The following is a 17287-nucleotide window of genomic DNA, read 5'->3' on the forward strand; positions in this document are numbered from 1 at the left end:
CATTACAGTTATTTGGTATCAAAAGATTCACCATGTCTTACTCTTGTGTTGTAGGTGCAAAATATGTGGGAATGTGATTACAAGCTCTTAAAAGCTAAAAAATGAAAAGCCGCCGCAAATTGGAATGTTTATTTCTCTGACGTGGTCATTAAATTTGGTTATTGTTTTGTCGCGTGATGTTCTCACGTGAATTGAAAGGCCAATAAAAGGCTCAATATAAAACTTATCGTAGCACTAGTTTATGACAAACACTTCGGGTTTCACCGAAGACCCCGTATCAAATATAGATGCTCGTTACTTTACAGTTTTGTTTCGACTTGGTCTAATCGCCTAGTCGTAATCTGATCATATGACCCAATACTTCGCAAATTCTGCAGCGATTTTCAATTATCACTGGTGAATGACAGGCTTGTCATGATTATCAGACTGATATGTACTCCTTCGAGCTAAGGTTAAAAAGTTAAATGAGTTTTTTCGGTTAGTGCTAAAAGTGACAGCATTACAATGACGATGAAATAGACGCGTAAGAACAATAGACATGGTTTTATTGAATGCATGAAGTATATTTGTGAAAATATTTCGACGAATGAGGTTGTTTAAAGGTGTAAATAGAAACCATCTCCTAGAACTACGTCACATTTAAGCCATTTTGGAAAGAGAATCCAAACTACGGCAGTCTCGTGTGACTGCGATTAATTGTTTATTTTTTAGCTTTTAAGAGCTTGTAATCACATTTCCACATATTTTGCACCTACAACACAACAGAGTAAGACATGGTGAATCTTTTGATACCAAATAACTGTCATGTGAATTTTGTTGCAAGTCAATCTTTAAAATTGTGGACACTGTAAGGCAGGGTTGGCTCCGTTTAAACCAGCCGAAAAAACCGGTTTTTATAGTTTTTTTCATTATTTTTTGTAAAAAACACTATTTTAAGCACCTAGTGATTCCTGTGCGGTAGAAATGTAAGAAATGCAATTCAATGTAATTATCAGCTGTGGAAGTTCATTTAGCACATCACAAAGTAGTACGGTGGTGGTAGAGCTCAAGCTGCAACCACATGAAATCCTAGCACAACAATGAATTAGTGAATTTCATTTTCAATTACTTTTATCAAGTGATATGATGATCCCGTTACTGATGAAATATAAAAAACAGGATCCCGTTTGGCATTCCGTTTTGCCTCACTGACTGGAATCTGTAGCCCTACTCGTGTGGTGGAAATCAATTCGTCAACTGCCAGCCCCAGTATCGGACATGATAGAAATCCTAACAGTAATCAACTCTAGTGCTAGTATTGAGCAGATATTCTCAACATTTGGGTTTGTCCATTCGAGTCAGAAATAGACTGGGCACAGAAAAAGCTGGGAAACTTGTAGTTATTTATCGTATGACCAATACCAAAATACATGTTCAGTTACATATTGTATCTACAAAACCCTTGCGGATTTACTAATTTTTTGCTTCAATTTTAGCAATTGTAGATCATTATGCTCTGCTCTTCACTACCACACAATTAATCACTGGTATTAAAATTCTTACTTATACATAAAGCTGTATGTAATATATTTACTTCATGTGATACGAATTCTGCTTTGTATTTCTTCATTCTTGTTTGATTTAAGGTTAACTTGCAACAAAATTTACATTAGTTATTTGGTATCAAAAGGTTCACCATGTCTTACTCTGCTGTGTTGTAGGTGCAAAATATGTGGAAATGTGATTACAAGCTTTTAAAAGCTAAAAAAAACGAACAGTTAATCGCAGCCATCACGAAAACGCCTTAAGTTGAAATCCCTTTATTTCGATGACGTACTCAACACAACGTGGTTGTTTTGACATGTGATGTTATCACGTGAAATTAAAGGCAAATAGAAAGCTCAATATAAAACGTCTCGTAGACTAGTTTATGACAAACAATTCGGGTTCTACTGGAAAGCTCTTATCAAATATAGATGCTCGCTACTTTACAGTTTTGTTTCAGCTTGGTCTAATCATCTAGTCGTAATCTGATCATGTGACCCATACTTTTTGCCAAACGGCGCGAACAGTTTCTGCAGCATTTTTCGACTATCACAGGCGACCAACAGGCTCCTCATGTTTATCAGAGGATGATATGCACTCCTTCGAGCTAAGATTAAAAATTTAATTAATTTTTATGGTAGGTTTTGAGATATCAGTGCTCAAAGTGACAGCATTACGATGATGATGAAGTAGATGCGTAAAGACAATAGACATGGTTTTATTGAATGCGTGAAGTATATTTGTGAGAATAGTTCGACGAATGAGGTTGCATGAAAGTGTAAACAGAAGCACATGGTGTTCAACTACATCCCATTTGAGCTGTTTGGAGAGGGATTTCAACTTATGGCGTTTTGTGATGGCTGCGATCAACTGTTCATTTTTCAGCTGCTAAGAGCTTGTAATCACATTTCCACATATTTTGCACCTACAACACAGCAGAGTAAGACATGATAAACATTTTGATACCAAATAACTGTAATGTGAATTTTGTTGCAAGTAAACCTTTAAAGGTTCATTCTGAAATTTCCATGTTTTCTCACTTTTTTCCCATAACAACTCCCACACTACCATCTTTAACAGATTATTCCACATATGCATGTTCAAAACTCAATCATGCGGCTATAGTAAGTGATGTTAGACTTGAAATTGCAAAAACTTGTAAAATTTTATAAACCATAAAAGCCAGTTTAAACAAAAAGAATCTGGTTTATTTAATTTTTTCATAAAAACTGGTTTTTTCCAACCCTGCTGTAAGGTATAGATCTGTGATGAGACCATGAGCTGAATAACGAAATTTGGGGAAAGATTGTTCCAATATGCTAGTTCTCACTATATGCAGAGAGCAGTTGCCGACTATTCAACCGCATATAGGTATTCCAAAAGCATGTTGCCCTTGATTTTAAACAGTTTCTTTTATGCTGCCAATGTATTCCGCATGATCGTTCAAGGAGATACCTTGCATTGTACAAAAAGGCATTCAACAGAAAAGCCAAGTTTTTATTTGATAAATGTTGGGCTTTCCAAAAAACTCCACCGTTCCACATTCTTTCATTATGACTAGAATTTATCTACCAAATTACAAGCATGAATGTAAGATTTTATGGCAACCTACGTTTGAGATATCTAAGCCATTCAATGACCAAAAGCTCATCAGCAATTGGCTCTGTTGTTTTCATTCTTTGGTTCATGCCCACAATTTAAGTTTCGAGTGCTTCCATACGGGTTACCATCAAGGATACCCAAGTTCCAAAACTGGATGACTGATGTCATCATCCTTCAAGTTGGCTAACACCCATTCTTGAATTGATTGTTCTTGGAATCGGCTTAAATCATTGAGAATTTTGTGCATCATCCAATTTCTTTGTTGATGATTTTGAAAAACCTCCATTACCACATGTATTGCAGGGGTGCCCACACCCTAGCTTTAGGTCTTATTTTTCCCTTTCATTTGGCCTTACTAGGAAGAGAAAGAACTACATTGTATGTGTAAAAGTCGCCCTCAGTGAAACAAAACCATTCATAAAAATTAGATATAGTGGAACATGGCAAGTCGAACGTTTAACCATCTAGGCATCTTCAAATTGCATAACTGAATACAAATTAACATTTCTTCACTCCTGACAAGCATTCTTTGGTTCAGCTAAAGGTCAGGCAAAACGAGATGAGCCTTTAGTGGCGGCAACACAGTCTGTTCGACTGGCTAATGATTAGCTCTTATGATTTTGTCAGTCTCTGATTGTGACATGGAATGATAACCCTCAATTTCCATCATGAAATGAGCCTGTCCAGATGATATTTTGCGTAGTTCTGTTGAGTAACCGACTAGTGTTGCGACTGGAGAACTGGCAGTCACTTTAACCCCGTCATTGTGATATTTGACTTCACCTACTACAGCCCGTCTCTGTGCTAGATCTCCAATAATATCACCTGCAGAATATAATGGCCACTATAGGAAAATACAATAGGTTTTGGCTGCAGTTGAAGTGATGAAAAGAAATAGTTGTTAAATATAATAAGATGGCTCATTGAAAAACATGCCAATATAGGACAAGTTAACTTATTCTTCCCAAAAATTCGCCATAATCCTGACAAGTTTATTTGCTACTCAAATCAAGCTGCAATGGAAAGATGTCTGACATTTGATATTAAAAAGCTGCTTAGCTAGTCATTTCATCTACTCACTAAAATAATAAATTCATTTTAAGAAAGTTGAAAATTATGATAGTCCCAGTTTTTCATGTTTCTTGATGTCTGCAGATATAACTCTTGAGCGAAAGAGTAGTAGAATTTGAGAAAATATAAGACCAATATTTATTAAAAATAGCATTACACGAATGATTTTATTGTCAATTCCATGTCTGCAAGACTAGTGTCATTTTAAATATTTCTAAGTAAAACCTAGTCAAGCATTTACAGTGAGCAGACAACATCCATGAGTGCTTTTTTGTCGCCAATAGACAGTTGTCATGCACTGACAACTGTATGGGCAAGCATAAGCAAAGACAGACTAGAGCCATGAGTACACAAATCTGAGTACGCATATTCAGTCAAAGCCACTGCCAGGAAAAGCAACAGGCAGCTATCTAACTTGCGTTACCCTGCAGATAGCATCATAGTATCAAGCAGATAGTATCATAGTGGTCATAATTCAACTGCTATCATGAACAGGCAACTACGATGAATAAAAATCCATTTACTGACACATCACAAGTAGATAGTAGTAGACAAAATCGTTATATGGTAACCTACCTAAGTGTTCTTCCAGGCAATATATCTCTAGTCTCATCAATGGTTCACTTAAGATGATGCCGGAATCATTCAGTGCTTGGTGAATTGCTTCTGCTACTGCTGCTGATATCATGGCTGCACTGGTTCGTTTAGTGTGAACTTTAAAGTCATGAACATTGACTTGACAGTCTACAACCTTGAAACCTTATATAGAGTTTACAGGGATATTACAAAAGTGTGACTTCAACGCAGCTGCGCAATCACTATAGATCGTAATTACACATAGGTACTATTTCAATTATGTTTACAAGGTAAATGAAGTTGCAAGAAACTAGCATTTGGAAAAACTGCGTGAAATACATGTGTGAGCTCATATGAACTTACAGGGTAGCCAAGCAAAGGTCCTGAACTAAGGGCTATTTCTGCTCCTTGATTAATGGGTTTTCGATGAAACCAGGGCAACATGTCCCACCGAGATTCTCCAGTTTGTACAAATTTCACAGACTTTCCACCGGTTGTGCTGGGACTGACTGATACTGATACCGATACATGGTGGCTTGTTTCCCCAATAATCCTGCATTAAATTAGTAGCAAGTCAAGCTGATGCATGAAATATGAAAGGTATATCTTTGATAATTTCCCAAACAAGTTACACCCCTCAAACAAGTTACACCTCTCAAACAAGTTACACCCCTCAAACAAGTTACACCCCTCAAACAAGTTACACCCCTCAAACTAGTTACACCCCTCAAACTAGTTACAGTATTTCAAACAATCCCAGTCATTAGAAACAACAATGAGACGAGACAGCTTCAAAATACAGACCTTTCCAGTGTATGATGAATAATTGCTGAAGAGTTTTCCACCTTCTCTCTATAAGCAACCAGCATAGGCCCAAGAAATACCTTTAAGCCATGCTCTTTTAACAGCCTATCTTTGGTGATGTCAAGGTGAAGCTCACCCATTCCTGAAAGGACCAACTGGTCAGTTTCGGAATTGCTTTTCACCCTGTTGAAAAAAGTACTCTGGCAGCACTAGGATATGGGAAGTGCTGCTAAAAGAACATTTCACCTTTCTAATGCAAACAGACACAACAAATATTGTCTATAGATTTACAACATGGCTAATGAGAACCTTGAAGATCTTAAGAAGGTTAGCCAACAATTTCCATTATTTTTGGAAACACACCTTAAGCTAGGGTCTTCTTTGACAAGTATTTGTAGAGCTTCATCTAGGCGTTTTTGATCTCCATTTGAGTACGCCTCTACTGAGCACATGAAGACTGGGTCTGGAATAGTGAGAGGCGGCAGGGAGATTCCCGCCTCTTCATATTTCTGCACAGCACTCGCTTTAGACATAATGGTGTCTCCTGTTACTGCTCTGTGTAAGCCCGTCACACCAACAATGTCACCTGCCAAGTAAAGACTGGCTTTCAAAAAGAGCTCAAAAAGATTTACAACTAATCAAAGATGTGAAGTTGTAATATTCAAAAGAATTATCAAAGGCTAAAAATAATTTCATATTATAGTTCACCGCCAGGATACAAACAGAGCTGCTGCCTTTAGCGAACTATCCCATCTAGTGAACGGTGCCCCATTTTCTCTGCTGCCAATGGCAGAAGCAAGACGGACCTACCTGCTTGAGCTGTCTTTGTCTCCAGCATCTCATTTCCAAGGATAGTGTAGACTCTGCCTACCTTCTCATTACAGTCTTGAGTTGCATTGTAAACAGAACTTGAGCCTGATATAGATCCGCCATATAGTCTGAGAAAAGTCACAGCACCTCGCTCTTTCTGATGCACAGTCTTAAAAGCAAAAGCGCAGAGATAGTCTTTCAACTGCAGTTTGCTATTATTCTCTTCTGGACATGGCAGATAATCAACGATGGCCCCTAGCAAGGACTGAATTCCACAATCTTTTAAAGCGCTGCCGAGCATTACTGGAACACCCTTATTGTTACAAGTCACCCTTCTCAGACTCGCTCGTAAGTCATCACATGTGATATCATCGTATGTGTTACAAGATACAAGGATGTTCATCATATCACCATCCAGGTCAGCAAGATCATCTATCAGTCCGTTTCGCATGTCAATGACCTGCTCATACAACTCTTTGCCATCAGAGAGTGAAACATATTTCTTTTCTGAGCTGTCATCCGATGTGGACCTACTCGAGGAGAACTTTGAGAGGCTGGCTAAATCAACAACCCCTTAAAAAAACAAACGAGGTTAGAAGATAAAGACAGTGTTACAAGTTCCAGTTACAGCTACGACCTGTTAGGTTGAGTTGCCAAAACGTTGAGTTTAAAGCAACAGCAAGAAGATAGTAGAAGTGTCACATAGTGCCCAAGAAAGTTGCGGTGCTGCCGATTTAAAAAGCATTACGCTAAATCCTCGATTAGATTCTAGTCAAATTGCACCACAGCCATGGAGTGCCAAATTAGACTACGGCCACCTGACTCAAATCAGCATAATACCAACTATCATCAGCATAAGCCATTAACAGCTTAAAAGCATCATATAAGAGCCTAGAGACTACACAAACCAGAGAAATGGTGAGCAAAGAGGCCATGAAGGAGAGCACTGTAGAGAATATGCTTGGAACAAAATGCAAAACCAGTCTTAGTTTCTCAAGTTAGCCTGAACATCACAATATGTTAATTATAAGTGTTTATTATATGTTATTAATTAGTGATGGAATATGTAGTTGTTGCTCAACTGTGGTCTATTTCCTTAGAGCTATTATTACTATTACAAACAGACGTTTAATTCTATTTTTTACTTTATATATGTAAAGAAAGCTAACTTGTGCGTTTTAGGTTCATTTTGCAACAACTTTAAAACAATAAAATATATTTTATAACAGGTTGATACCATTCACCAAAACTGCTTTCTCCAAAAAAATGCACTGGTGGATAATACATCTACAATTTTTCTAAAATATAGCTTATGACAACCATTATAGTGAGCACTTTCTTTCATTATATTTTAAAGGTCTTTTGTTCATTCACTTTTAACACATTGGTGCTATTATTAGCACATCATGTAGAAAGAATGAGTAGCTTTACAGTTTTAACGTCTTAACATATGTAGAAAGTCTTGTCAAGTATGCATCAGCTATAATGAAAGGGTGAACAAACAGATAAGGCGGGCCTATCTTCGTCAGTTTTACTGTGTCAAAAGCCATCTCTGACACACATTCGAGCTGTAATCACAGCAGTCAGTTGGTTAATAAAACGTATACAGAATGCAGATTTGAAGATTGTTAATTTTAAAATTAAACCTCATGTCACAAATCAGCTGCATCTACTTCAATCATTAGTCATAAATATGCAAAATTTGGAATTGCCTTTTCTTTTTGGCAACAATTGATTTTGTTCACACAATTTGGAAATATTGAATTATTTTCTCTGTTGCAAGTTGTTTTCCCTCATCATGCTACCAGCATAAAATTTCAATAAAGGTTAGGCAAATACGGGTTTAGTCTGATAACCATGGCGTGTGGCACGATAGCATTGGAGTGACGATTAGGCACCAACCTTCCAAGTCGCTCTCAGTACCTAAGGCGCACTGGGTAAGTAGAGGGGTGACGGCTAAGTCTTTTTTTATTGACTTGAGTGACTCAGCCACATCTGCTCCTTTTTTGTCCATTTTATTTAAAAATATGAGGCGTGGTAGAGAGAAGTGGTTCGCTTGTCTCCAAACAGTCTTAGTTTGGGCTTCAACGCCTGCTGATGCATCCAATATGCCTAAGAGAAAGGTTAAAGGTTGACTTGCGACAAAATTCACATTACCGTTATTTGATATGAAAAGATTCACCATGTCTTACCCTGTTGTGTTGTAGGTGCAAAATATGTGGAAAAGTGATTACAAGCTTTTTCAAAGCTCAAAAACGAACAGAAAATCGCAGCCACACGAGACTGCCGTAGTTTGGATTCCCTTTCCAAAACGGCTCAAATGTGATGTAGCTGTGAGAGATGGTTTCTGTTTACACTTTCTTGCAACCTCATTCGTCGAAATATTTTCACAAATATACTTCACGCATGCAATAAAACTATGTCTATTGTTCTTATGCATCTGTTTTATCGTCATTGTAATGCTGTCACTTTTAGCACTGATATCTTATAACTTACCATAAAAAATCGTTAAACTTTTTAACCTTGACTCGAAGGAGTACATATCATTGTCTGATAATCATGACGAGCCTGTTGGTTACCTGTGATAATCGAAAAGTGCTGCAAAAATTATTTTCGAAGTATTGGGTCACATGATCAGATTACGACTTGACGATTGAATAATGCCGAAACAAAACTGTAAAGTAGCGAGCATCTATATTTGATACGGGGTCTTTGGTAAAACCCGAAGTGTTTGTCATAAACTAGTACTACGATAAGTTTTATATTGAGCTTTTTATTGGCCTTTCAATTCACGTGAGAACATACGTGACAAGACGATAACCAAATTTCGTGGTTACGTCATCGAAATAAAGAGATTCCAATCTACGGCGGCTTTTCGTTTTTGACCTTTTAAGGGCTTGTAATCCCATTTCCACATATTTGGCACTTACAACACAACAGAGTAAGACATGGTGAATCTTTTGATACCAAATAACTGTAATGTGAATTTTGTTGCAAGTCAACCTTTCAGAACATTTATGCAAAAGTAAATCTTCATATTGGCAATAATACCATACAAATCGTTCCAACTTTTATTGTGTTGAAAATTCTGAACTAACTCGAAAAAATGTGATACAATGAAATAGGTATGAATTACCTAGTCAACTGTGTAAAAGAAGTCGATGAATTTTTAACTGAACTTTCACTTAAATGCAAATTACTTGTTTATAAATAGATAAAAGCAAATTATTGCCTTATGAAGCCATTAGGTATAATACACTACCAGAAGAATGTCCATTCCCAATGTATTATGATTACAAACATGTGGATGTCAAAATCGAGTGTTGCTGGTGAGAACTCTTCATTATCGAAAATATGGAAGACAGCCATGCTCTCAACAAGGATTCATTGGATCTCTTCACACATGTGCCAGTTAGTTGAATAAAATTAAATGAATGAATAAAAATAATAGTGAATAATAAAAATAATTAAATAAAATGAACAAGTATAGCAGGTTTAACACATTGCTGAGTAGAAATGTCAGCTCTCACCAATAGCCGAGTCCATTACTCGAAGGACTCTTTCAACCTCGACGGTAAAGTCTATGTGACCAGGCGTATCTAATATATTGATTCTGTGTTGGTTCCAGTGTAGAGAGATGGCTGCTGACTGAATGGTGATGCCGCGCTCCCTTTCTTGAGGAAGATAGTCAGTGACAGTCGTACCTGTGAGTGTATGATACACAAGAGAGCTCGAAAAAGCCTAGTTTTAAATTGCATACGGCAAGAGTCGTCGATAGACATGGTTTTCACACTAAATCACTCCTTAGAGGATGTTATACGTTACATTTAGATTGCCTTTCAACCACACATCATGAAGTCCTTCCAAGTAAAGCTGCTGACTCCGTGTAAAAGGTGATTAACATTCGATATAAAACTAGTTGTTAACTTGCAATAGACCAAACAAGAATCAAGCGATGAGCATTACCTAATTTCAATAAGTGGAAAAAGTACAAAGCGATTGAACAATTATCAAATAGTAAAACGACAAGTATACAAACCAAAATACCTTCATCCACTTTACCAATATCATCAGTTATGCCGGAATAGTAGAGCAGCTGTTCGGTTGTTGTTGTTTTACCTGCATCAATGTGCGCAATGATACCAACATTTCTGAGCTTATCGACTGTTTGACGACGGTTTGGGGAAGAGAGCTTTTGCACTGATTTCTTTGATCGAAAGATTTTTGAAGCCAAGCCATGATTCCGGCAACCCACCTGGAGCGCGGAATATGCGTTTGCGAATAGAGTGGGAAGACTAAGGTTCTTGAGTTGCATAACTGGTGATGGTGCATGAAAGAGCTACTGTGTGCATTCCTGCAACAAAGTATTTATATTTGGAGAGAGAAAAGTTATCGACACCACTATTATACATAAATCATACGTATTTTCACAAATATAAAGCGGTAAAAATCTTAGCATCTTTTGTTCATAAAAATGTTTTCTTTATAAAAACAAGACATATTTTCTTTTAAAAATAATTTGTGTGACAAAATTAGGTCGGTAGTAAAAACAAAACACTAAATAGCTTATCAATTAGGGAAAGTTACACCAAAATATTAATTTAGGCAGCAACCTGTAATAAAAATGGTTAAAAATTTGTATTATGATTAATAAAGAAAAACCTTACTGGATCTGAATTAATATCAATAATGAAGGAACAATTTTTATTAAAAATTTTAAGAATTGATTTCAAGTTTGCCGGACAAGACTACTCGGAGTACAAATAGCTTAATCCTTTCTTCAAGTGATCAGCATATGCCACCATCCCTTCTATATTCACAAAAGGTAACATTCTTTTATTAAATTATTAGAATATTAGATTCTTTTTACGATGTTACGTCTACCAGAATGTTTATTCTCAAATGTGTATTGATCAGCATTTAGTTTCTTCTCAAATGGCTTCTAGATCATTCTATTAAATACAAACCAAAATCTCATTAGGAAATTTGTTTTAACAAAATACGAGGTTGTGTTAGCATATGGAGTCTAGTATTCTTTCGAATTTCACTTCTCACTTGATTATTATAATATACTGAGCAGTTCTTGTTGGCTGTGAAGTATGCATATAACAAGCTATCTAACTGTAATTGGGGAACGCGTTCCAACAAATAAGCATTAGCACAGTCATGGGTTACCTTGAAGTATGTGTGCATTTACCTGCATTGAACTTTATGAAATAGACAGCATTTACCTGTATTGAACTTTATTAAATAGATAGCATCTACCTGCATTGAACATTATTAAATAGACAGCATCTACCTGCATTGAACTTATATTTTCAAAAGCAAATGTGGTAAACAAAAACATAATGTGATGACATAACACACAACTAATTCAAAGAGAAAAGGTCAGTATTACTTATTCTTTCCATTTAAACTATAAAACACTCCCACGATTTACCTGTGTATCCATTAGAGTTACTAGTTTTATATTTAGTTAATCGGTGGCCTGACTATTCACAATATTCTGCATTAGATGAGAAAATGCTAGCGTAAAATATTTAAGTTGCGTGTTTCTGGCCCAAAGTGTACAAACACAGCTATGATTGACACACCCAGAACCCCAGCATTACTTGAAAAAACAGGACATTATAGCCTAATTTAATCTATATCTCTATATCTACACTAAATCATCACATTGCATCACAAATGCACGAAGGTGCATTTTAGTGATGTACGAAAATTTTACCAGAGCTTTACAAAAGAAAATATACAAAAAGAGATTACTTGGGTCAAGATTACCTAATGTTGCTTAGAGTTCGATAAAAGAATGAGCTCTTTTTAACATCTGATGTTACATGTCTAATGTGTCATCAAATCGAGAATCATGTGTTGTTTTTAATTTTGTATTCAACTATCTCTCTGCAATTTTCACACTTCCGTCAATTTTTTGTGTGTAAAAAGTTGACACCAGCAGTCCTCCGCAAATCTTGTAGAAGAGGCCAGCATCGCTGGGACATGGCGGGGTTAAACCCCATAAATTTTAAGAGATTATGCGACCAGGGTAAAGCCTTTCTATTTATACTTTCTACATTTTTGAATTTTTTGATATTTTTAATGAGATAAAACAGAAGAGTATTCCAAAATGGGCCTACAAATGGTAAAAAAGCTATCTTATTAGTAAAAGGCATAGATTGTCTCAATGATCTCATTAGCATGTGCAAAATTCCATAATAAAAAAACTAAGGAAACTGGTCGTATTTAAACATGGAATATCTGCTTTTTCTTTTCTAAAATTTTTAAATACGTCTGATTTATCAGATGTTGAGCATAAGGTTGTTACTTCCTGAGCAAATATTTTGTAATTAATTGCAAAATAAAAACGATGTATGTGAGCAATCTCTCGAGGACCGAGTATGATGTCTGCTTAGCTTACTGCAAGCAGATGCTGTACGTGTTCTCAAAAGGATCGTTGCACAAACAATGGCTCTGTGATCTTGACTGAAATGTCAGAGTCCAGTTGCAAGGAACCTTGAAAAGTTTAGGTAAATATGTGTGGGTAAAAGTGTGAGTAAATAAATGTGGGTAGAAGGTGTGGGTAAAAAGCGTAAGGTGTGACAGCGCAGGCGTGACAGGACCGGATGTGACTAAAAATAAGCGGAAATCATTCTTGAGTGCGAGCTGGTTCAAGCAAGAGCTACTAGGAGAAACACATAGCTTAACAAGGTAATATTAGTAATACACTACATGGGGTCAGAAATGTTTGCAATCGGGCCTATTGCTACATGTACACGAAATAATGGATACTTGTACGAAATAATGGATACTTGTTTGATTAAAGTGAAACTACCTTACATATATATATATATAAAATTAAGTAAGATGAAAGTTTAAGTTCAGTTTAAAACAATGTTATTTCTAATAGTTTCATATTGCAATATGAAACTATTAGTAATAAAATGTATGCACAGGAAAGATTTCTTAACTGTAATAGAAACAAACACAACAGAGAAAAATGTCCAGCTAGGAATTCTAAATGCTATTATTGTGGGATAGGATTAGCTATCATTGTAGGACATTAGGCAAAGGCAAGAGCAGAGGAGCAGGTATGTAAAGATATAGATTAATTGTTTCTTAGAGACTATGAATGAGTAGAAGTTGTTCAATCATGCCTATATTATTACAGTCAATGTTAATGCCAATCTTATATAATTTAGGATTGATATGGGAGCAGCTGTTACCGCTTTGCTTAGCTATTTTTGAGACTGTGTTGACAACTTTAAATGTACAACAAAGCAGTTGAGGGGAGCAGGAAGTCATGTTCTAAGAATAGAAGGTCAAGCTGAAGTTGTTTTAGCAGCAATGGACCAGTCTGTGAAGCAGACAGTCTACTTTGTTGATGGTTTGATTACTCCACTATTGGGAAAGCCAAGTATTGCTAGTTTAGATATTATTAAGTTTGTGAATGAACTAAAGTTAGGGTCAAAAACTACCTGAAAAGCAAAATTTCCCAAACTGTTTACAGGGTTAGGAACTATGTCAACACAAGTAAAGATAGAACTTGTCATTTCAATTGAACCATATGTTCAGGCTACTCCTCATAGAATTGCAATAGCGCGAAAAAAAGCCTTCAAAAGATTAACTGGATAAGATAGAAAAACTGGGAGTCATTAGCAAAGTTTCTGAATCTACTGATTGGGTGACTCTGTGTATAGTTGTTCCGAAAAAAAACCGGTCAAATTAGACAGTCAAAAAAGAGTTTTTTCCAATTCCGAAATCAACAGAAACTCTGAGTGAGCTGAGAAATGAGAAAGCTTTTAGTAAACTTGACGTCAATTGTGGTAACTGGCAAATGAAGCTACATGAAGATTTGTGCAAATCAACTACTTTTATTACTCCGTTTGGTAAGTATTACTGTAAAAGACGAATGTTTAGAATCAGCTTTGCCCCAGAAATTTTCATAGAAAGGTGCAGAGGATAGTGTCATGAATCTGAGTTTACGGGTCAAATGTGCATAACCAGCGACTAAACAATGTCCTAGAAAGCTTATGCAAAGCTGGAGTCAAACTCAATCCAGATAAGTATGAGTTTCAAAAAGAGGAAATTACATTTCTAGGGCATATTATTTCTCACAAAAGCATAAAGGCTGACCCAGAGAAGACTACAGCTATCCTGAACTTCTCTGTTCCATCAAACGGAAAAGAGTTATGGAGATTTTTTTGAATTTTCAATTACTTAGGGGAGTTTTAACCTTTAATTGCTGACAATTCTGCCATGCTGCGTCAGTTGCAAGGCAAAGATTGTGATTGGTACTGAAGTGAGAACCGTGACAAAGAGTATAGGGATTTGAAGAGGGTTATGACTTCGACACCAACATTATTTCCATTTTCATTAGGAAATCAGACCATGCTTATCGCTGATGCTTCATCTAATGGCCTAGGCTGTTCTTTATTACAGAAAACAGATGGGGTTTGGCGACTACTACTATTCGCTTCAAGAGCTTTTACTTTTACAAAAAAAAGATATGCTCAGATTAGAAAGGAAGTTCTTGCAATCTGTTGGGCTAGCAAGAGGTTTAATTATGATTTGTCTGAAAATAAATTTGTGATAGAAACGGACCACAAACCTTTAGCTTCAGTTTTGGGTGACAAAGAATTGGTGATTTAAAAGACCAAGGACCTATTAGAAACGAGCATTTTAGACTAAGAAAGATGGCACATAGCTATGCTGTGATTTATACACCTGGACATAAACTGGTTATGTTATATATTATATTATAGCAAATGCTTTGTCTAGATCATCTGTAGCTGACTACACAGTTTGGCTTTAGATGAAGAGTTGGTGAACTTGGAGATAGCTTACTCAATGCTCGTGTATCCCCGTAGGCTCCAAAGATTGACAGCTGCAATGTTAGAAAAAAGTAGAGGTTTTCTTTTAAATTAGTATATTACTGAAAACTGGCCAAGCTATAAAGAGTTATAGGAGTGTATGAGGCTGTATTATGCATTTAGAGGTTATTTGACAATAATTAGCGGCTTGATATGCTTCAATGACAGTTTGTTTCCAACACAGAAAGAGAAAGTGTATTGAAATATGTACACATGGATCACCAGAGAGAAACAAAGTGTATAAGGCGAGCTTCTCAAGTGGTATGGTGGCCAGGGATGTCAGCTCAGATAAGTCGCAAGGTTAAAGACTGTGTTATATGTGAAGAATTTAGGATGAAACTTAAAGAACTTTTGTTGTGTAAACTATTTTGGACAAACCATTGTGGGGGTTGGCTACTGACTTGTTTGAGTTTGAAGGGCGGAACTATCCATTAGTTGTGGACTACTACAGCCATTATATAACAGTTCATGAACTCAGAATATCAACAGAGACACTGAGTTGTGTGCCGTGCAGAAATCGGAGAGTCTGTTTTTTTTAGACTTTCCAAATTCTATAGTCGGTGACAATTTGTTTCAGCTAAATTTGAAGAATTTGTGAGAAAATAGGATATTGGTCACATAACAGTTCACTCAATTACCCTCAAGGAAATGGAGAAGCCGATCGGGCGGTACATACAGTAAAAGGTCTAATGAAGAAAAAAGTAAATCTACAAACAGCACTGTGTGTCTATAGAAACACGCCACTTTTTAATGGCTATACTGTTTCAGAATTAATGTTTGGAAGGTCAATGAACTCTATGTGTCTTATGACAGATAAAACTATAGACTCGGAGAGGCTGAAAGAAAACGAGATAATTAGGAGAAATAAACAAAAGAGAATCATCGTTGAGTACGAGCTGGTTTAAGCAGAAGCGATTAGGAGAAACACATAGCTTAACAAGGGCATATTAGCACTACACTACAATATGGACTGGCCATGTCCGAGTCGTAGCAAGGGAACCGCGAAAATTGGAGATATGATCGGTTGCAGAAAGCAATTTAAGAGTCAATGTGTTTTCTGACACCACCATTGATATTTTAAAAAGATTAAACCGCAACATGATGCTTGCAGATCAGGCGTTCAAGACCAGTATGCCACGACTGCTCTCAAAAATTAAAAAAAATAAAACGATAACAAGCTAGACTCTTTTTTTGTAATTGCGTTGATACACTAACATAGAACGGATTAATAATAGTCAAAGAAACTTTGAAAATACAGGTATTTAGACGACCCGCTGGCGAGTTGTAACAGTCTATCTAGAGCAGTTTTAATAAAACTTATTTGGTTGCGCGAGCATTGTGGCGTTGCACTGCTGCAGCTTAGTGTACTTTCGTGTCGGCATTGGATGTGGAAATAACCAATGAACTACGCGTTTGTAGTTACTTGGCCAATAGAAGTTTATGCTGTTTATTTTAGAATGCAGCGGTAAACCGGTACATGTAGTTTGTTCTGAGAACAGGATTTTAGTTTCGATTATTCGGAGTGGAAGCAACTCCGAGCCCAATCGAGTGACGAAAACTCTGTGATCACAAATATTACACAATTTGTTAGCTCAAGCCACTGCCCAACTACGTTTACAACTGGAACAAAAAGAAAAAGCAACTAGTTGCCGTAATTACAAAAAAATGCAGCCGCGATTGGCGTATCGCAGATGATTTGCAAGCTATTTGCAACAGTTCATGTGCAAACCTTGATGATTGTTGCTCACAACGCAGTGAAGCAAAGAAAATTGGGTGTGATATCCTCAGCATAAGTTTCTGGCGTATTGACAAACCCACCTATAAAATCTTCATTGTTTGAGCGAATGGTATTTACCAGGAAAACTTCTCTGACGTCTCAGGGAAGACCACGTTGAGGTTGAGGATTGAAAAAAATTTCCTTCAGGAATTTGTCTATTACCTTTAAAACCAACTGAGGTGTAGAGAGCCTAAGCATAAATTGTCTACAATGATTCAAGTTTTGTAGAGATAATATTTATAACACAGACATCTGA

General features: G+C 36.5%; 1 protein-coding gene across 4 annotated transcripts; it reads right to left on the reverse strand.

The window, feature by feature from the left end:
• Positions 1-3076: 3076 nt before the first annotated feature.
• On the reverse strand, positions 3077-12903 carry LOC137393342 (ribosome-releasing factor 2, mitochondrial-like). 4 transcript variants are annotated; one of them, XM_068079849.1, is made up of 10 exons: positions 12803-12903; positions 10435-10741; positions 9918-10091; positions 8290-8499; positions 6388-6960; positions 5941-6163; positions 5578-5760; positions 5137-5326; positions 4774-4948; positions 3077-3951 (listed from the first exon to the last, which is right to left on the reverse strand). In XM_068079849.1, the coding sequence occupies exons 2-10, from the start codon at positions 10700-10702 to the stop codon at positions 3725-3727; spliced, it is 2223 nt and encodes a 740-aa protein (XP_067935950.1). In that variant the 5' UTR covers positions 10703-10741; positions 12803-12903; the 3' UTR covers positions 3077-3724. The 4 variants fall into 4 exon arrangements, 3 of the variants coding, with proteins under 3 accessions (XP_067935950.1, XP_067935948.1, XP_067935951.1); XM_068079847.1 differs by lacking the exon at positions 12803-12903 and having other exon boundaries at positions 10435-10742; XR_010978284.1 differs by lacking the exon at positions 12803-12903 and having other exon boundaries at positions 3813-3951; positions 4774-4941; positions 10435-10742.
• Between the last annotated feature and the right edge of the window lie 4384 nt (positions 12904-17287).

The sequence above is a fragment of the Watersipora subatra genome, chromosome 4 (assembly GCF_963576615.1).
Source record: "Watersipora subatra chromosome 4, tzWatSuba1.1, whole genome shotgun sequence".
Classification (NCBI taxonomy): Eukaryota; Metazoa; Bryozoa; class Gymnolaemata; order Cheilostomatida; family Watersiporidae; genus Watersipora; species Watersipora subatra.